At 48.7% G+C, this 20,680-nt stretch overlaps 1 protein-coding gene and 1 long non-coding RNA gene across 17 annotated transcripts in view; one reads left to right on the top strand and one right to left on the bottom strand.

Annotated features, from left to right (window-relative positions):
• The window catches only part of SLC14A2 (solute carrier family 14 member 2), a 54,386-nt gene extending 52,111 nt beyond the window's left edge, over positions 1-2,275 (bottom strand). Inside the window, exons 1-2 of the mRNA XM_045065581.1 lie at positions 2,182-2,275; positions 246-430 (exon numbers count right to left, since the gene is read on the bottom strand). Coding sequence (XP_044921516.1) covers positions 246-395 — 150 coding nt within the window. The 5' untranslated portion in view covers positions 396-430; positions 2,182-2,275. The remainder of the gene's footprint in view (positions 1-245; positions 431-2,181) is intronic.
• The window catches only part of LOC106005745, a 52,287-nt gene that overhangs the window by 392 nt on the left and 31,215 nt on the right, over positions 1-20,680 (top strand). For 9 of the 16 annotated variants that reach the window (XR_001179323.2, XR_001179326.2, XR_006602103.1 and 6 more), the window contains exons 2-5: positions 102-380; positions 4,690-4,761; positions 10,139-10,242; positions 10,826-12,128. This is a non-coding gene — a long non-coding RNA (uncharacterized LOC106005745). Of the gene's footprint in view, positions 1-101; positions 381-4,689; positions 4,762-9,024; positions 9,971-10,138; positions 10,243-10,825; positions 12,129-20,680 lie in introns of those variants that run through there. The other 7 variants (XR_006602112.1, XR_006602108.1, XR_006602110.1 and 4 more) reach the window with 7 other exon arrangements.

The following is a 20,680-nucleotide window of genomic DNA, read 5'->3' as shown; positions in this document are numbered from 1 at the left end:
AAGGATGTGGGGGACTGGCTGGAAGACTGGTGCGTGAGTGTGTGCATTCCCTACTTGTCTTTAAAATCATGTTGCACACAGAACCCCATTTTCCATCATAGGCCAAATAGGACCAAGCAGGGGTGTGAGCCTGTGCTGACTGGGGACAGAACATCGCCGGGCAGTTGCCCTTCCGTGCCATTATGCAGTGTGTGCCCACCCCGCTCCTTCTACCCGGGAGGCGTGCTGGGAGGGACTCTCCTCACCTTCTCTTCGGGCATCTCCAGGAGGGGCAGTGCCGGGTGTGTATCCTGGGGGCTTGAGGGCCAGCTCGGGTTGGTAAACTCTGACTCATAAAGTTTGCATCTGCTGGAAAGAGGCTCGGCCAGGAGAGGTCTGCTGTGAGTATCAGACATTTCCCTCCGGGGGTGGTTGCTCAGAGGTCCTGCAACTGGAGAGGAAAGGGGGACAAGGGTGAGTCAGGATGGGGCCCAGAGGAACTTGGCGGAGGCTGGATGGAGTTCTCCGGAGGCATGGGACCAAGCGCTGTTGCCAGGGGGGCTGGGGCCAGTCCTCCACCAGGGCGGTCCTCCCTTTCAACATGCCCCCATTCACCCACCTGCAGAGGACAGTCCTTTTCTGCTATGAAGTGTTCCCTGACCACGCAGTGGGAACAGATGCCTTTCTTTTTCTTCTGGTCACGGAGACATTTTTTCTCTACCTTTTCTATTATCCATTGTGCTGTTTTACTGTAGCCTTTGTAAGCCCACTTTCCCTTTGATAGCCACACATGGACCTGAGTCTTCCGATGGAGTGGGGCTCTAAGAGAAACCCATTTTCTTACTTGCTGTGGAGCTTAAATTGATTATGGATTATGGGCTACCTCCAGTCCCCTCCCCTCTTCCCTCTGCCCTCAGTGCTCTTTCTAGCACCTTCCTCCTCGTCCTTCCTCAGGAACAGTACTAAGGCAGCAGCCCTGGTATGATCCACTAGAAGCTGTGGGTGCCGGGCTGGAGGTCCCTCTGTGTGGGGCTCCCTCTCCCTTCGCTACCTGGACCAGAGCTCAGGCCATGACCAGCTTGTGGAGCAGCCTTTGCCCGCGGTTCTCAGTTTCCTGGTTCACTATGGCTGCCGCCTGATAGAGCTTGCTTCTTCCTACTCGGCCACCGTAGCTGTTCTCTTCTGCAGCCTCCTCCGGCTCAGGGATGTCTTCATTTACGTTACCGTTTCCTTGACAGGTGGATTTGGACCTGCACGGTCCCCTCTCAGTATGACCTAGAGTTTTCCCTACTGTTCCATGAGGCCTCCCCCGAGTTGCAAGACAGCATACCTTCGGACGGTGTTTTGCAGATCCCTAACAGGGGTGCCAGCCTTCCTCATGCCCACCTCTGCAGACACTGCTAAGGGACTGCAGGTTTCTCTTCCAAAGCAGAGGAAGTCCCCTTCCTGGGCTTGCATGAGTGCCCTTTCCTGGGGTTATTTCCTACTCCCGATGGCAGGAATTCATGTTCTTCTGTTTCTTCCAGACCCCTCCCACTTTGCTGGTGCAGAAAGCCCTCTTCTTTGCGGCGTATACTATTCCCTCACTGCCCACTGCTAGGTTCCTGACTTCCTGGTCATTCACTCATTCAGTGAAGAATTTAGGGGCTCCCACGAGTCATCTTCATCTCCACTCCAATAATTTTCAGCAACATCAATGTCTGGACATTGACACTGACCTCACTGACCTCAACTCATCACTTCCTTCTCTGACTTTGCAGACCCTTGTCTTCCTCATCTCCAGGGACCTTCTCCACCTCTTCTTTTTAGCCACTGGTTCCCATAGTCACCACATGGACTTGACATCACACAAACTATGAAGTCTTAAAGGTCTGCTTCTCTCTCTAGACTTACAGCTCACCGGGTCAAGCATGCCGGCCCAGTGTTTTCACTTGCCAGAGACCTCCAGTCCCTCAGCTCCACCCACCCCATATCGTCCCTTGACTCCTCAACCAACTTAGACTTCACAGCCCATCATTTTTCTTCTCTCAACACCCTTGCTCTGCCTTCCCCACTCCCTCTCTCATGCTTCTCTCACGGTGAAATCCCGGCTGGGCTAAACCCTGCCCTCCAATGGGTCCAGGCTTTCATCAAGCCACTGAACAGTACCCCAGAAGAACCGTGTCCCTGGGTAGGCTGCCATCACGTTAGTTTTATGCTTACGTGGGTGGACTCTTGGCACTTCCCTTCCTGTCTCTGGCCAGCCCAGACCGGTTTCTGCTGCTGCTGCCCTTGTCGTAAGACCTCCATGTTGGCAAATCCAAGACAGGTTTTGGTTCTCATCTCATGAGACTGCTCAGGGTGTCCACACAGCTGACCGTCCCTCCTTGACACACTCTCCTCTTTTTGGCATTCATATCGGTCCCCTCTCTAGCTGCTCCTTCACACTATCCCTGGCTGACTCCTCATGTAAATATGAGCATTCGCCTGAGCTCTGTTCTGGACCATTTTCTCTTCACTGGTATTCCTCCCCAGCTGACGTCAGCCCTCACCATGGCTTTATCTTCCGTCTGTATACCTATGACTCCCAAATTGAATATTTCCCAGCCCAATTTTGAGCACTGGATTCACAGATTTAAGTGTCTTCTTTACACTTGTGTGTGGATGTTCCAGAAACAGCATAAAGTTAATGCAAGGAAACAGCTCCTAATATTTCCTTCTCAGATCCTGTCCCCCCGGAAAGGTGCCCATCCCAGGACAAGTCCTCTCTCCATTCCAAGATACTCCTTATAATACCCCTTCCTTCCTTCCTTCCCCCAGTAATTCTACCTCTAAAATACACCTGGGTGCCCACTGTCACCATTTGCCTGCCAATACTCCTCCCGATGCTCCAATAACTCCCAATGAGATACCCTACTTCTCAGATTTCTTCTCCACGCCCCAGGCCCATCAGTGCTGTCCTATCATTACTCCACGCCACTCATGTCTGTGCCTCCTTCAGTCCCTTTGATGGCTGCCAGTGGAAAAATAGGTCTAAAGCATGCACACAAGGCTCTGCATCACCGTGTTCCTGTTACGCTTGAGCCCATCCTGGGTCTCTCCTAACCCTTGTCTCTGAGCTCCACACTTGGCTCCTTTCAGTCCCTAGGTGTTGAGCACTTTCTACTTCGGGGTCTCTGCCAATGTTGGTCCGCCTTCCCAGGACTCTCCCTTGCTCTTTGCCTGGGACCGCCTTCCTTCAGGCATAGTCTCCATTACCACTCATCAGAGAGGCCTTCCTGGATTGGTCCCCTACATATTCTCTTGTTGCACACTCTCAAAGTACCCAGTGTGGTTCCTGATAGCATTTCTTTCTTTCTTTCTTTTTTTGCACCGTGCAATGATTGATTTATTTCTATACTGTCTATCTCCCCACCAGACCTTAAGATGCATGAGAACAATTCTTGGTTCAGTTTACTACTGTATCTCTAGCTCCCAACACAGGGTCTGGCACATAGTAGATGTTCAATGAATAAGTAGTTAAGTGAGGGAAGGAAAGGAGGAAGGAAGAAGAGGAGGCTACAGGCAATTGCTAGAGTGGGAAAACTTCCTTGCAGAACTCTATGAATCACTGTGGGTCTCAAGAGTCTTGAATGGTTTAAGAAGGGCAAGGGGCCACCCATCAGTCCTGCATGTTTGAGGCAGAGCTCTGCCATGTCCAGCACCCGTCCTCATTCCCAGGAGTTGCTCATTTAAACCATAGCTGATTTTAGGTGTGAGTTTGCAAACATCATTCAGATCCAACTCCTCTTTCTCACTGCCATTGCTCTGGAAGAGGGACCCCTCCTGTCTTTTGACCTCGCAGGTGGAGTTTCAGACTGTCCTGGAGGGGGCATGCTAGGAAGGTTTTGGAGAGGGAAAACCAGCGAGCTTGAGAACCAATGGGCTATCTCCCTCTGGTGGCCAAGAGGTGATACAGCATCCTGCTCTCTTGTTTTCGCTCATTGTTTCCAAGCCATCCTGATGAAAAGTGAGGGGCAATCAGATATCTGGACACAAGATCTGCATGACGCCATACATCTGGATGAACAGGAATGTTCTGGAAAGACCTAGGGTTAAATTCAGGGGCTGTGAATTACCTTTAAAAGTCCCGTGGAAAAGTAACTCTCACCCCCAAATGTATTTCATTAAATCTAAGAGGTTATCATGTGTAAGATGATCACCGTTTGGTGTACCATGAAGAAGACTGTGCTGCCAATCAAAATGGTCAGATGCAGACTGATTTGAGAAATGTTAAACTATGAGAACGATGCATATCATATAGTCAAGGAAATATTTTTTAGTGGTGGGACTCAAGTATACAGGAGCTGGAAATGGATATATTTTCTAGACATGAAACTTCACACACACACACACACACACGCACACACACATTTTTGATGCAGAGTTTATACATGATGAGTCCTTTAAGAACAGGGCCTTTATCTTGTTGATTTCTGTATTTGCATTGCCCAGCAGAGAACCTGACACATAATAAGCCCTCAATATGTGTTTAATGATTATGGAAAGAATGAATGATTGTACAAGGGACATACTCTCTAGAGACATCACCTAAAAGGTACTTTCTTCTCTACCTCTGAGTCTCTTCTGTATGCAGACAGCATTTACATTTCCAGATGGAGAAATTAACACCCAGGAAAGCAAAATGAGAATAATTTCTCACATGGATTTACCTCTCTGCACTTTCTAAAGGAAGCTTATCACCTTGCGATGGCAACCGGGAGCAGAGACCCAGGGAAACCAGCAACTTGCTGCAAAGTCAAGGTTAGACCTGGCTCCTCAGCCTGGGCTCCTCACCGTTCTGTTCCTCTAACTGCCTTGTAGGGCACGGCTGGGGGATGCAGCTGGGAGGGGTGGCTGCCCTGGAGCCTGGGTCCCGGCCTTTAGCCCAGTTCTATTTCATAAGCACACATAACCTCAGCAGGAACAACGTGATTGCATCTCCTCTGGGGAACACAGCGTTCCTCTGCCATGGGAATGTTTATCCTGTTCAACTGGGGGAATTTTGGCTTTGGGGTAGGACTGGGACGTGCAGCAAGAACGGCCTTGTAAAGAGAAGGTCGCCGTGTCTGGAAGGAGCACTGGCTGCAGAAGCTGCGATGCCTAGCCTTGCTCTCTCTCTGCTGCCGGGGGCTCCGTGGGCCTCTGTCTCTCCCTCTTCAAAGGGCAACGTGGGACTTTTAAGGCAGAGGAATTGCTGACTTGGTTTTTGGCACGTAGTGGGTGCTCCGTGATTTCCAGTTTCCTTTCTTCTTGTGCTCCCACATTGAAGGAAAGATGGCTCGAGCAGCCAGATGAAGTACAAGCTGGCTGTCCTGAAACAGAATGCCTTTCAAAAGTTTCCATAAGGCGTTGGCCACTTGTTAAAACTGGACGGTAGAATCCTTGCCTGAGCCACGTCCCGTCTGCAGGCGGCAGGCCTCAGAGCCCATTCCCAGCTCAGCGCTGAGCCAGTGCGTGAAACCAGCTTCCAAGAACACATAATTCTCTGCCTGGCGAGTGGACGCTCTCCTTGGCGGCCCGCGCCTCCTCTTCTCCCTCAGAAACACAAACGGACAGGGCTGTTGGATCAGCATCCTCTCTCTCCAAAAAGCCAAGTCTTGCGTGTTCCCACCAGGGGGCGCCCCAGACACGAACGCCTCTGTCTCTTTGTTGAGTACCTACTGTGTGCCCTTGGACTCCCGAGAAGCGTCGGAACCGCGGTACCGCACGCTCGCATTTGGGCCTGGGTGTTGGAGGCCAGGAGAGGGGAGCGAACGGAGTTTCAGCGCAGAGGGAAGGCCACGGCAGAGTGGACGCGGAGCCGCTCTCAGGCGCAAAGGGACTGGGGCCCAGGCATTCACGTCGGGACTTTGGCTAAGCAAGCCAGAGCGAGGAGAACACTCTAGACTGAGGAGATGCCTAAGAAAACACATGCATGGTCTGTGCTGGGAAACCCCAGTTCTAGAGCCTGCTGGAACACAGGCAAGGGTGTCAGCAGGATGAGGGTAGGCGGTCCGAACCAAAGGGGGACGGGTTCTCAGTCCCTATATTTGGACCCCAATTCTTCTTCCAACATTTATTTATTTATTTATTTATTTATTCCCTAACATTTAGAAACCATGGCTCTGATTCTATTGTACTAACTTTGAAATGCTCGCCCTGGCTCTTTTCTCTAAAAGACTATCTGTCCGTGGTAGCAAGGCCAGAGCATGCCCATGGTCAATGAGGAGGGGCTGTGTCCCCTCTAGCACATTCCTGATGTCAAGGGAGAGCAGGGACTGGTGACTGGAGGGGTTTCTTGAGTTGCTGGTGTGAATTAGTGCAGAGTCAAGGCTCCTCCCCTACCCCCATCCCCAGTGGCCTACTGGGTATAAGTGTGCCAGAGAACGTGTCACCAAGGGCTGAGTCTAGAATGGGCTCATTGATGTCATCATCTATCCAGCTGAGTTTATGGAGGTCACAGCAGCTCGACAGAAGAAAATGTGATTAGCAGCTTTCCCAAAATAATTGCTGACTTAATTGTGCTTGAGATTTTGCAATTGATACAATTATGGAAAACTGTTTCCATATATTTCTACAACTTCAGGACCAAAAAAGATATTCTCTGCCTCTGTTCAACAATGAAGGAATCCACTTTTTAGTGCTTCTGACAGTTGGCCAGTGTCCCACAACCCCACGAGGTAGGCTGCTCTCATTGTGAATGTCTCTGTACTACAAACCCTTCGATCTATGGAGCTGACATCAGTGCCTGGGAGTTTTACCCAGTGCTGGTTCTAATTCTGTCCCTCCTATCTGCAGAGATAGATCTGTACTCCCTTTCCTACATAGGAGTGCTTCAGAGTTTGACCTAATCTTTCCTTCCAAGGAAAACTCTTGGTTTTCCTTGTTTGGCTCACCCAAAAAGGCCCCCAGACTCTCTGCCATCCTGCTAGTGGATCTCAGTGGGTCCACTTGCTAGTGGATTCCAGCAGGATCAGAGGCAGAGACATGAGTCTGCGAGGACCTTGCTGAGTCAGGCTGGGTCCCCAGGCCAGGGGTCTGCTGATCTCTGAGCCGAGTGGACAGCTGCTGAAAGGGGGGAAATCAGTTGTTTGGGGCCAAGTAGATGCTGAAATGGGGGCAGAACGGATCCAAGGATCGTAGCTCAGGGAGGCCCGAGAGGGGATGAGGCCAGGAGAGGCCTGGTCCCTCGACAGATAGGGCAGGGATCAGGGGAAGAGAGCGGCTACCAGCTGGGCTAAGGCGAGAGGCGCCTTTCTCAGAGCTGGCTTGTGTAAGACGTTGGCTGAGAGCTGCTTCTTATTAGGGGGCTCAGAGTTTTTCTTGGCAGTTCAGCCCAGCGAGTCTGATATGGGCTGAGAGGAGCCTGACTCACGGGGCCAGAGGTCAGGATGGCGGGAGAGGAGTCGGGGGGCAGCATAGTGTCTGCCGGGCCATCTGCAGTCTGTCAGGGAGACAGGCTGGTGGTCAGCGCCATGGGGGCTCTGTCTCTCTGGGTTCTTCTGAAAGGCCAGGGCCGGTGCCCGTAGCCAGGGACCTGACCAGCCCCTGGGTGGGGTTGGGGGAGGAGGCCGGACCTGCTTGGATTTCCTCCTTAGATCTTGGGCATCCTTGTGTTTGGAAGGGCATTCGGAGGGGGTCACCACGCCCTTCTCAGTGGACATTCTTTCAGTGGGATGACCCTTCGTTCGACACGGTGTAGAGTGAGCTCCTGCCTCACCACATCCCCAAACCAGCAATCACCGAGCTGTCAAATTTCACGTCAAGGGCCTCATCTACATGAGTCTATTTTGTCCCTCTCGGCCAGGCCCTTTCCTGCCCAGGTCAGCTCCTAGCTGGCCTCCCTGACTTCAGCTCCACAGTTCCTCTCCTACTTGCCACGGGTGATGGATGAATTACCTTAAAACATGACTTGGTCATGCCAGTGCTCAGAAAGCTTCCGAGATACTTTGTCTCCTGTCTGAGTGGCTTGCTACTGGAACTGGGTGATTACTGCTTTTATGTTTTTGTGTTTGTTTATGTTTTAAAATTTTATTTATTTTTAAGAATTATTAATTAATTAATTTGAGAGAGAGAGAGAGCACGCATGCGCATGTGAGGGTGCAAGGAAGAGCAGAGCGGGGAGGGGCAGAGGCAGTGGAAGAAAGAATCTCAAGCAGATTCCCAGCTGAGCGGAGCAGGATGTGGGACTCGAGCTCATGACCCGAGCCAAAACCAAGAGTCAGATGCTTAACCAACGGAGCTACCCAGCCAGGTACCCCTACATTTTTTTTTAAATAAAAATTTCAGGGGTGCCTGGGTGGATCGGTCATTTAAGCCTCTGCCTTCAGCTTAAATCACGATCCCAGGGTTCTGGGATCGAGTCCCACATCGGGCTCCCTACTCAGCGGGGAGCCTGCTTCTCCCTCTCCTTGTGCCTCTCCACCTGCTTGTGCCCTCTCTCTCTCTCTTTCTAATACACGAATAAAATCTTAAAAAAATAAAATAAAATAAAGGAAAAATTTCTAGGAGGACATTTTGACTCTGTAGGTGACTGCTTTGGGGGTGTCCCCAGAGGACACCTCGGCACTGGTTGGGGCTGCCTGGGGGGAAAAAAGGCAGCCGTGTTCTTGCTCTCCCACAGCTCTGCCTTGGGGTGACAGGGCCCCACCTGTGTGGGAACCACTCCCCCGCTTCTCTGTCCCACGTGCCCCTGCTCTGGGCAGGAAGCCCCCCTCTGGGCCCAGGGCTATCTCAGGCTCCATCTGTTTCCATGTGTGTCATTCTCCATTAGGGCCTGACCCTGCCCACATGCCCCAAGCTCTGTCGCTGGCGGAATGCCTTCCTGACCCTTGGGCCAGGCAGTCCTTGGGTCTACTTCCCACTGTAGTCATCAGACACTACGCAAACTCATGCACACTTGCACTCCCACATAAGTACACACACTCAGATATGTGCATGCACGCATACACTTATACACACTATACACACTCATGCTCGTACTCACACACACACGTGTAGTGTACACACACACAGGTACACATACTAACACACGCTCGTAATCACACACATACACACACGTGTTTGTGTACACACATGCTCATGCACACTATACACACTCATGCTCGTACTCACACACGTGTATATGTACACACATGCTCATACACATGCACACACAATGAATTCTGTGGATCTGGCACTGCTCTAACCCTTCATGCATATGGTGTTCCTTACTTTACAGAGTACTCCCCGGTCAAGAGCTGCATTTGTTTCCCAGAGTGATCCATGATGGGGAGAGAGGCAGGGGGTACATTTCTCATTTCACAGGCCCAGGGAAGGAAGTGCACTCAGGGGAGTCACATGGGGGGTGGACACAGTGGCTGGGACTGACCCGGCCTCCTAATTCTCAGGCCTGGGCTCTGTCCACAACAGTGTCACTGACTCCCTCGGCTGCAGGCCACAGGCTCTGCCCTGAGGACAGCTCACGTGGAACCCTGGGGGCCAGCGGGTTCTCCATTCTCCCTGGGGCCTGGCTTTATGCCGTTGAGGTTCCTGGTGTTTGGCTTTAATGTGGACAGACATATGCCTCCTTTCAGGACCTGAACGGTGGCATAAAGCTGGGACTTCGTGCTGTAACCTGGAGCCATATGCAGCCCGGGTCTTCCACTTGACAGGGACACAGTTCGTCCGCACTTGACCTCTCTAAGGACTTAGTCTGTTACATCCTTTAGGCCCTAGAGCTACTCCTTTCTTTTCAACAAAACCCTGATCATGTTTTCCCGGCACAGATGTTTATTTTCTAGAACTGACACCGATTAGAGCGGGGAGGCAGGGCTGTCCCTGAGAGGTGTGGAAACTGGGATAGATCCCATCAGGCGCTGTCCCCGGAGCCTCTACTTCGGGTACATCTCAGAGTTAGGTGACATCCAAGGCCTTCTGGGAGACGGAGTGGAGGCGCTCTGAAGGGGCTGGAGTTGGTGTCGGGTGCCGTTCACGGGATGCTAAATCTCAGGTCGGAAGCACGAGCCCCGGGGGGCCCCAGGGCTAGGTTCTCCCTGCGCAGCCTCGGGGGGGGGGCCCGGAGACGGTGCGTCTCAGTGTTTTGTAACGGGCTTGGGAGGGGGAGGCAGGGCTTCCCCCAGTCACCTCCAGTCTTCAAAACTGACCTCGTTTTCTGCAGGTGCTGAACCTGCTTCGTCGCTGTTGTCATCTGGTTTGGTGGGAAAACAGTTGGGCCGGTAGGGGGCGCTACTGTTCGCAGAGCACCTCTCCCTTCCCCTTCAGGTGAGCCCTCCTCCCTTTAAACCCCAAGGGCAGAGATTCTCATCCAGGACAGCGCAGGGCTGTCCTTCGCTAGGGCTCCTCCTCCAGGGAGTGTGACTTCCGTGGTCTGGGGTGCGACCTGGGCACTGGAAGCCTGAGGAGCTCTCTAGGTGATGCCGAGGGGCAGCCCGCGAAAGGCAGTGCCCCGGACCACTTCTCACTGCCTTGCTCCGCAAGGTACCTGTGGGCTGAGGACCAGCTGCATTTCCAAATGCAGGCTCTGGGCCCCTTTCTCAGAAGAGGAATCTGCATTTGAACAAGACGCTTAGGCGTGGGGGTCTGGGGGGCTAGTGCTCTTGCTGGGGGCCAGTGGCGGGGCGGCGGGGGGGGGGGGCTCTGGGTATGGAGAGCTATGATGGAGAAGGGAGCTGGAGTGTGCGAGGAGAGGGCCTGGGAACCATCTCCACTCATTTTAGAACTTTGGTTGAATGGTCAAAGCGTTCAGTAAACAAGTGAAACAGATTTAGATTTAGCAACAGCAAAACCAAAATGAAACCAAAGCTAGATTTACGACTTAAATATCGTTCACATTCTCTATCTCCAGACGAAAGGAGGTGGCGAGCGCCCCAGTCCTTTCCAGCACGTGCCCTGGCCTGTCGAAGCTATATCCCTGCTTCTCATGCACCCCGCGCTGGGTCCTAGCTACAGCGTGCTCCCGAGGAAGCTGGCTTGGACGGGCTGCTCGATTTCTGAAATAAAAACGGAGCACTTGTGGAAATGGAGGCTCATCCCATTGTTGAAAATACTTAAATCAAAAGCTCATGTTTGCCTTATAAATTCCTACAAGACCATAAAGAGGAGACACAGACGGGTCATGGCTGTGAATAGCCCCAAAGAGGACGGAAGCATGGACCTATGTTGGGGCGACTCAAGGTTAGGAGGCTTTAGCTACGACATGTCATGCAGCCCTGCTGGGAACTCCAGTGGGAACACTCGGGTGGGGGCCTGGGGGCTGCAGGAAGGAAGGGCACGAGTAAGAACATCCGCAATCAAACGGAGTTTGTGCCAATCAAAGAAGACAGAATAGAGAGCGCCCCCGCCTGGCCTGCAAGGGGACATCCCGTGGAGGTAGTGAGAAGAGGAACACAGCTGGGACTGGGAGAAAGGAACATGCAGAGGACAGGGAACCACAGGTAGACATAAGGGAAGGGGAGAAAACGCAGAGTCACAGCACAGTAGGAGGGCTGAAATGCTGGCTGGAAAGGATGTGCCAAGAAGGGATGGAGCTGGAGAGGAAGGGGGCTGGGGAGACAGATGGGAGCTCCTGAGCCTTTTGTCCATGCTCTGAAGGGGCCACAGCGTTCTAGCTGCCAGACTCTCTGACGAGGCCTCTCCCTCCTCCTCCCTCCTCGCATGAATCCTGTGAAGGATGGAGCAACAGCCTTCCCGGAGAAGAGGAAGCGAGGCGACCCATCACACAGCCCTGTGCGTGGCTCCTGGCGCGTCATCGGGGCTCAGAGAGAGCCAGCCCCTGGAACAGCTCCTTAAGAAGGAGAACCAGAGAGAGGCTGGCGTGGAAATGGGGACTTAATTCCAGCTTCACCTCACCCTTTCTTCTCCTTCATGCCTAACCAGATTTACCAAACGAGCTTGAAGAAGCCACTTGGGGTTACACCCGTTGATTGTTAAAGAATGTAGGCATTTGGCAAGTGGTCGAAGACATTTGCCAAGAAGCTTGTCCTCTGAACCCCTGCCGCTTGGCTGAGGTAATGGGAGAGATAAGTTGGCTATATTTAAGCAGCCAAGACTCTGCAGAGATGGAATCTGTCTGGACATCACTGGGAAAAAAATGGAGTTTGTTGTGAAATCTCTGAAGATGTGTTTTCTGGAGAGCATCTGAAAGGAAGGTGAGTGTAGATGAGCACCCCACTGGGATGGTCACAATGAGTGGAACCAAAAGCACAGCCTGGGGAGTCCACCCAGATTCTAGCTCCACCACCTACCATGGCACCACGTGGGGCACGGAGTCCTTCTCGTCTGGGAGGCAGGATGGTGGTTACTACTTCATAAGGCAACACGCAGAGGGCTGAGCAGCCCACCACCTCGCATGTTGTAGGTGTCAACAAATGTCACTTTCTGCCTATGCCCTCCCGGTTTTTCTGGGGCTGTTCATAAGCTTGAAAGTCTCCAACTACCAGGAATTTAATGAGAGTGGATTTGCTGATGTAAATACTTAGAAATGTTGACCTTCCTAAAACACGAATAATGCGAATATTGTGCATTCAGTCAAATGTGTTTGTTGAGTACCTACTATGTGCCAGTCACTAGTCATTCAACAGTGAGCAAGCAAAAGCTCTTCTTGTCCTCATGGAAACAAAAAGGCACAATGTGAGTGTCCAGGGATAGGATCGCCCTGGTTCCACTGCAGGGGCCGGTAGGGAATGAAGCTGGAAATGAGGGGAGCATCTTTTGGTTGTCTCAGTGGCTGAGGGGTACAACTATTATTTACCGAGCGAAGGCCCGGAAGACTAAACATGCTGCAATACACAGGACAAGCCTATATGACAAGGGACAGTCCCCCACAAAATGCTCAGTGAGGAAAGCTGGTAGGCAAAGGATGAAAGAAGTCATGAAAACCAAAAGCTTGCCTATTGGTAGAAAGATTTTCAATATCATTTTCCTAAGGTAAATTTTTAAGAGATCTTTGAATTGAATGTGAAGGAGTTGTGTGTCCTGTTTCTTTCTGTTTTTCAGCATTTATAGGCACATCCCTCTTCTTCTAGGCCTGTCCTTCCTTGTAATGATTTCTTTGTGGTGATGCTCCTTAGCTCCTCATGTCCAGAGCTGATACGACTGTGAAATAAGAAGTAGGATTTGACCAGGACTCCCAGACTTGTAGTGTTTTGCCTCTAGATGGGGTCCAGCCCTGGTTAGGGGTGAGGATGGGGATCAGAGATCAGGGAGCAGGCAAATGGCTCATCTGGGGATCCAACCCCATTGTCTTGGCTGCATTAATTCTACACCCTAACCCGCCAGGACAAGAGGCAGGTAGAGTATGCCTCTCAGAACTGATGACCCATTTCTAGCATCTTCAGGGGCGTCTGAGGTGCTAAGACATAAACACTTTTGGGGAAATGCCTTAAAATGAGATGACAATATCACCACCCAATAATCATATTCTTTTTATTTTAAGCCCTTCATTGTCATGTTTATAAAGTCATATGTAATTGCCGTAAAAATTTCAATTACTGAAGAGCACAGGAAGAATACAGAGGCTTCCTGACCCGTCCCAAATGCAGAAATGGCCATCACAGACACCTCTCTGCTCGTATTCCCAAGCAGCAAAGAGAAAACAGACAAAATTATTTTCTAGTAATAGGATCATGCCTTATGAGCTATTTGTTTTATTTTTCTTTTTTTGCTTTTGAGCTATTGATTTTTAAGGGAAAGTATCATATTTAATTTGGTATGACTTAAACAAAAGAAAAATGAATTAAAGTGAAGCCAGAGAAAGTGCCAAGCTTCAGATAAATGTTAGTCATCACGGGAAATATTTTTAGTTTTTATAACCTTTTAAGGCTAAGAAAACAGAAAAACCATTAAAAAAACTAAGAACTTAGTATCTTTCAAAAAGCCTCCCAGGTTTCATATTGAGGTAGTACTCCCTGCCACCTTACTAGAAAAATAAAAATTTGGTTTTATTATGTTTTTATCAATTTTTACTAAATTTTAAAAAAGATTATTTACTTATTTGACAGAGAGAGAGAGTGAGAGATCACAAGTAGGCAAAGAGGCAGGCAGAGAGAGAGGGGGAAGCAGGCTCCCTGCCCAGCAGAGAGCCCAATGTGGGGCTCGATCCCTGGACCTTGGGATCATGACCTGAACCGTAGGCAGAGGCTCAACCCACTGAGCCACCCAGGCGCCCCAATTTTTACTAATTTTACTACTATTATTATTTTTGCTTTGTCAAGGTTTATACCATTTCATTCTATTCTTTAGTTATAATTCATAGTTGTTAGACATTTCTATTTCTATCTATAGAAAAAAGAATATATACATATTCATTCTTAAGTAGAAGTAGAAATATATATATATATACTCTACTCTTTTTTTTTTTTAAGATTTTATTTATTTATTTGACAGACAGAAATCACAAGTAGACGGAGAGGCAGGCAGAGAGAGAGGAGGAAGCAGGCTCCCTGCTGAGCAGAGAGCCCGATGTGGGACTCGATCCCAGGACGCTGGGATCATGACCTGAGCCGAAGGCAGCGGCTTAACCCACTGAGCCACCCAGGCGCCCCTATATACTCTACTCTTAAGTAGAGTATACATATATATATTTATACATATTTTATGTAGGGTACACACACACACACACATATATATATATATATGTATATATTTTATGTATATATATATATTTATATATATTTTATTCATCTTCATAAAAAGGAATTCATTGATTATCACTAATTCTTTTATTATGGTTTATATGTTCCCAAGTTCTTATTGTGGGTGACATTTTATGAGACACATAATACATAATTCATATACATGTATATTCACAGGGAAGCCTCCTAGATGCTTTCCCTCTTGAGCTACTTCATTTTGGGGAATGCTTGTATGCTGCTTAAAGGACAAAGCTATTCATTCGTCACGAATTTGCTGAGTGTCTAATGAGTGCACTCCAGAGCCTAAAATCTTGACATTGATTAAAATATCTCCAAGGATATCTCACAAAGTTGCATTGAGACATTCCAAGTCCTTTCCAAATCAGAGTGACATTACACAAAAGAGCTCATGTATGGGATTAGGCCATTATGAAGACGTGTGGCAGCCAGCTGCCACAGTGGCCCTTGGTGGCCCTTGCCTCCCCTGCTCACAGAGCTGACCTGTGTAACTGGCCAGAACTCACAGCAACGAGGCTCTGTGGCTTCTGAGACTGGGTTGTGAAAGCCATGGCCACTTGAGCCTGGCGCTCCTGGGTCACTGGAGCTGGGGGAGATGCTGCCATGGCATGATGACCCTCCAGCAGCCTTAGGAGCTCCTGGTGGCGAGTAACTGAGACCTCCTGGCAACAAGCACCATCAGCAAGCTAGCTGCATGACAGAGTCATCTTGAGAGCAGATCTTCCAGCTCTGCAGAAGCCTTCAGACTACAGCAGCCCCTTGACTGAGCCCCGTCTCATTAGAGACCCTAAGACAGAACCACCTAGCTGTGCTGCTCCCAGATTCCTGGCCAAAGACATTTTTGCTGCTGTTTTAAGTTGCTAAGTTTTGGGCAATTTGTTACACATCAGTAGATAACTAACACATTAGCCATTAATACCTCTTCAAGGATCTAATTAGCCAGTCTCTTAGCTTGGTCCCCAAACACCAAATTTTTTATGGAGGGAAAAGCTCTTGGGGAGAAAGAAGGAATGGACACTTACTGATCACCTACTATGTGGTAGGTACCGTTACCTGTGTTATCTTAACTAATCCCCATAGCAACCATGTAGAATAGAGTAGGGGGCATCTTCTTACCCGTTTGGAGGTACCCTGCTGCCAAAATGAGGTGACAGTTCATATAAGAAAGATCTGCTGGTCTCACACTTTTGCAGGAAATCGGGTTCCTATTGATTGAGCGTCATGAGGCAGAAATGTCTCTTGGGTAGAAAAACTGGCTTGGCGTCAGCTGTGAAACAATCACGCACTAATTGAGGAATGTATATACCTCGCCCTGTGGTTCACTGTGTGGGGATACACCTGAGAAGTACCAATCAGCATTACCTTCAAGGAGGTTTAATGCAGAGACAACATTTAAAGGCGAGAACAGAATCAGAAAGCAAAGTAAGAAAGTACTGAAACAGTGAGTGTGTTTCATCATTAGATTACTTTGCTGTCCTTAGCAAGGACCTCTCATCTGCAAGTCTTGTGGCCTTAAAGGATGTGAAAGACACGACCTCCGGGGCTGAGGGCTGGTTAGACATGTAAAAACACCATAGGATGTATTATTTGGGAGGTTCCATGCTGGAACCCATAGCATGGCTTGCTCAATCCTTCTAGGGTACCATACTCTGCTCAAGAGGCTAGAAAGATAAAAATCAAATTTTTCAGCCTCCCTTGCAGCTTAGGTTTTAGAATAAAATCAGGCATTGTCAGTTAGAGGCATGTAGGCAAAATCCAGAAGGTACAAGTGAAACAGAAGTCTTGATCTTTCAGCTCTTCTTTTGTGGAAGCAAGGTCACGGACAGATGATGTTTTCTGCCCCTCGATGCTTAGCCACCAGCATTGTGGGATTTGAGGGGTGGGAGCTACAGGGACCTCATGAGTCTGGCTTCCCGATTCCTGGAATATCATGGTGGGTTCTTGAACTCCGTAGTTTCAGTTGTGGCCTTGGAAGTAGTAGTTCCCATGGTAGATCAGTTTCATAGTGTTTTGGGAGTCACTTCTGTCCCAACCTAGAAAGATCACTCCTCTAACTCTGCCTCAAATTTCCTGAGCCCCTAAATTCCTGTATTAAATCCCTTTCTCCTTAAAATACTTCTAGTGGCTTCTGCTTTCTGTACTAAACCCTGAGCAAAAGATGCCATAAGAAAGGAGATTAAGGCGGGCAAGAATTGCATGGAGCACAGGGTGTGGTGCATAAACACTGAAAAAGAAATAAAATTAAATTAAAAAAAAAAAAAAGAAGGGCGATTGTGGCAGGGGATAGGAGGGCAGGGGTAATTTGGAAGGAATTGTTGGAGGAGCTAATGTTTTAGCTTAAAGGAAGAAGGGTTTTAAATGGTCCAGAAGAAGAGATGAAGGCTTCCAAGCAGGAATGATGACAAGAGTCTGTTTCTCTCCCCCCCAGTTGGTACCTCCCTATTGCCTTCTACCCTTCAGCAGGATGGGCTATGGGTTTAGTCAAGGCCTGGCCTTGAATGAATAGTCACTTGGAGTTTCTCTTTGCTGTCATGGAAAGTGTGGGATTTCAGCATGGGATTCAATACCCAGAACACAGAGTCTCATGGAGCCCCCTCATGGCTCCTGCAAAGACAAATACATTTGGAGAAGCCAGTGCACTTCCTCTCCAGTGGCCTTCCTTCATCGCCCTGCTGGAAACCGTATGCTGCTGTGTGGGCTCCGCTCCTGATCACCTATCTCCCTGGGGGAGGATAAAACGGAGGGACCAGGTGTTCCCTGACATGGCAAATCAGAAGAAAAATCACTGTATCGGGAGTGAGGAGACCTGGGGTCTAAATTTAGCTCTGCTGCCTACCAGCTGTTTAACCTTGGGCAAGTTTAATGAATAACCGAAACTTCACTGTTTTGTGAATCTGCCCACCTTTCTCCATTTTAGAGGCTGCAGCCTTAATTCAGGCCATTATCCTTTCTCCTGCTCTACCTCCCGTGTACCCCTCTTGTGTATGCCCCACAACCCATTCTCCTTAGCGTGTTCAGAATAATCTTGCAAGAATGCAAATCAGGTCATATTGTCCCTTCTTCAAAAGACTCCTTCCCAGCTTCCCAGTGCTCCCATGATGCCCAAACTGCTAGGCAGGACTTCAAATCCGACTTGGTCTCAGTGGACCTCTCCACCCTCCTCTCTAGAAGATGCTGTTTCTTTAAAAAAAATTTAATTTAATTTTTCCAGTGTCCTAAAATTCACTGCTTATGCACCACACCCAGTGCTCCATGCAATACGTGCACCTCCATAATACTCACCACCAGGCTCACCCAACACCCTCCCCCCTCCCCTCCAAAACCCTCCGTTTGTTTCTCAGAGTCCACACTCTCTCATTGTTCATCTCCCCCTCTGATTTCCCCCAATTCACTGCTCTCCATCTCCCAATGTCCTCTGTGTTATTCCTTATGCTCCACAAATAAGTGAAACCATATGATAATTGATTCTCTCTGCTTGACTTATTTCACTCAGCATAATCTCCTCCAATCCTGTCCATGTTGATACAAAAGTTGGGTATTCACCCTTTCTGATGGAGGCACAATACTCCATTGAATATATGGACCATATCTTTATCCATTCGTCTGTTGAAGGGCATCTTGGTTCTTTCCCCAGTTTGGTGAATGTGGCCATTGCTGCTGTGAACATTGGGGTACAGTTAGGCCTTCTTTTCACTACCTCTGTATCTTTGGGTTAAATACCCAGTAGTGCAATGGCAGGGTCACAGGGAAGCTCTATTTTTATTTTCTTAAGGAATCTTCACACTGTTCTCCAAAGTGGCTGCACCAACTTGCATTCCCACCAACAGTGTAAGAGGCTTCTCCTTTCTCCACATCCTCTCCAGCACTTGCTGTTTACTGTCTTGTTGATTTTGGCCATTTTGACTGGTGTAAGGTGGTATCTCAATGTGGTTTTGATTTGTATCTCCCTGATGGCTAGTGATGATGAACATCTTTTCATGTGTCTGTCAGCCATTTGTATGAAAGATGCTGTATTTTAAGGTGAACTAGAACCAGTGTTTCCTAAAGTGAGACATTCATCCTGAGGAATATGTCAGACACTCAGTCCACCGGGGTGTGGATAGAAAATACTAGACTCCTATGTATATTTTTATTTAAAAATTGAGATAAACTTAAGGCATTCTGGTTCAGCTTCTTTTGCAAGTTGTCATGTATCATGTATGGATCTTGTGTCCTCTGGGTGAAGGTCAGTGTGGCAAAGGTCAGGAGGTTAGTGGCCACCTGTGCAGCCTCTAGAGTTAAACTTTCTGGATATGTGCTTTTTATTGGTTACTGGTATTATTATCACTTTGAAATAGAGCAGATTCCCATGGTACAAAAGGATATACACAAAACAGACACCTGGATTAACAAGATCCTTACAAAGAAACCTTGGAATATAAAGAAAGATTGGCTAAAAAAGCCCAAATAAGTCACAGGAGGGTGCTGGGGTGATGCTTCCTCAGTTGTGCTTATGTTCCAATTCTTGCAGCCACATAAGAAAGTAAAGGCAGGGGCGCCTGGGTGGCTCAGTGGGTTAAGCCTCTGCCTTTGTCTCAGGTTATGATCCCAGGGTCCTGGGATCGAGCCCCACATTGGGCTCTCTACTCAGCTGGAAGCCTGCTTCCTCCTCCCTGTCTCTGCCTGCTTTCTGCCTACTTGTGATCTCTGTCAGATAAATAGATGACATCTTAAAAAAAAAAAAAAAAAAAGTAAAGGCAATGACAATCGAATTAGCCATGACAAGAACTAGGCCCCCAAAATGTCCAAATTATGAAGTCTACTTTAAAAAGGATTTACATTTACTGTCATTAAAAATGACTCTCTGGGGACGCCTGGGTGGTTCAGTGGGTTAAGCAGCTGCCTTCAGTTCAGGTCATGATCCCAATGTTCTGGGATCGAGTCCCACGTCGGGCTCTTTGCTCAGCGGGGAGCCTGCTTCTCCCTCTGCCTCTGCCTGCCATTCTGTCTGCCTGTGCTCGCTCGCTCTCCCTCTCTCTCTCTCTGATAAATAAATAAAATCTTAAAAAAAAAAAAAGGACTCTCTCTGTATTGTGCCTTGACATAATGGCTGATGTAAGTGATGAGGGAACAGGAGGCTGGCTGAGGACAAAGCAAAAGCTGGCGCCTTGCACCCCCCCCCCTTCATCCGCTCCCCTCCATAGGTGTAGCATTCCTCAGGCACCCCTGACTGCCATAAAATGATAAATAGTTAACTTGCTGAGATCACAATCCTACAAGACAGGAGTCTCCCTTGGTTTGCAAATATCCTTGAGATTTACAAACAAAGAAGTTACCTTATCAATAGCCCAAATTCCAAAGACACAGAACTCAGTTTCTCAAGCCTAATGTCATCCTCCCCTCCATAAAAACCGAAGGAGGCGGAGGTAGAAGGAAAAGCAAATAAAGTTAAATTTCTTCTAAACCTAAATCTCATTAACAAGGATGTTTGATGGCAGGAATGTAACATTCCACCAGGAGACTCTCAATTGTCTTTACTTAATAGTAACTAAGCCTTCAATATCCTGATAGTATTCTTTGCCCCAATAACCCTTTGTCCTCACCTACCCAACTCCTGCGTATATAACCAACCACCCCTCACAACCCGGGGCGGCCGCATCTCTGCCTGCCCACGGGCCCTGTCCCCGTGCTTTAATAAACCACCATTTTGCACCAAAGATGTCTCAAGAATTCTTTCTTGGTCATCGGCTCCGGACCTCAGCCCACCAAACCTCACCTAGGTTCTAGAACTTCATCATAAGTACATAAATATAATTTGTAATTAAATGCACTGGGGGTACTACTTAAAAGTATTCTTTCTGGTAGAACTGCACAATAAAGAAATTTGAAGACCCCCGAGCTAAGGACGGATTTGAGTCTAGATGGTGCAAGAACTTGCCCTAGATCTTACAATTGCCCTCTGGCCTAATGCAAGAATGTGAACTTCCTGGTTATTGATGCTTTTAATGCATTTATAAAGCAGAGTGGTTACTGTGCTGTGTATTTTCAGCGGGTTTTAAAGGAGGGAACTT

This window comes from Mustela putorius, unplaced genomic scaffold (assembly GCF_011764305.1).
Source record: "Mustela putorius furo isolate JIRA1106 unplaced genomic scaffold, ASM1176430v1.1 tig00003858_pilon_pilon_pilon, whole genome shotgun sequence".
Classification (NCBI taxonomy): Eukaryota; Metazoa; Chordata; class Mammalia; order Carnivora; family Mustelidae; genus Mustela; species Mustela putorius.
The sequence above is the reverse complement of the archived record's forward strand: the minus strand, read 5'-3'. Positions and strand labels throughout refer to the sequence as shown.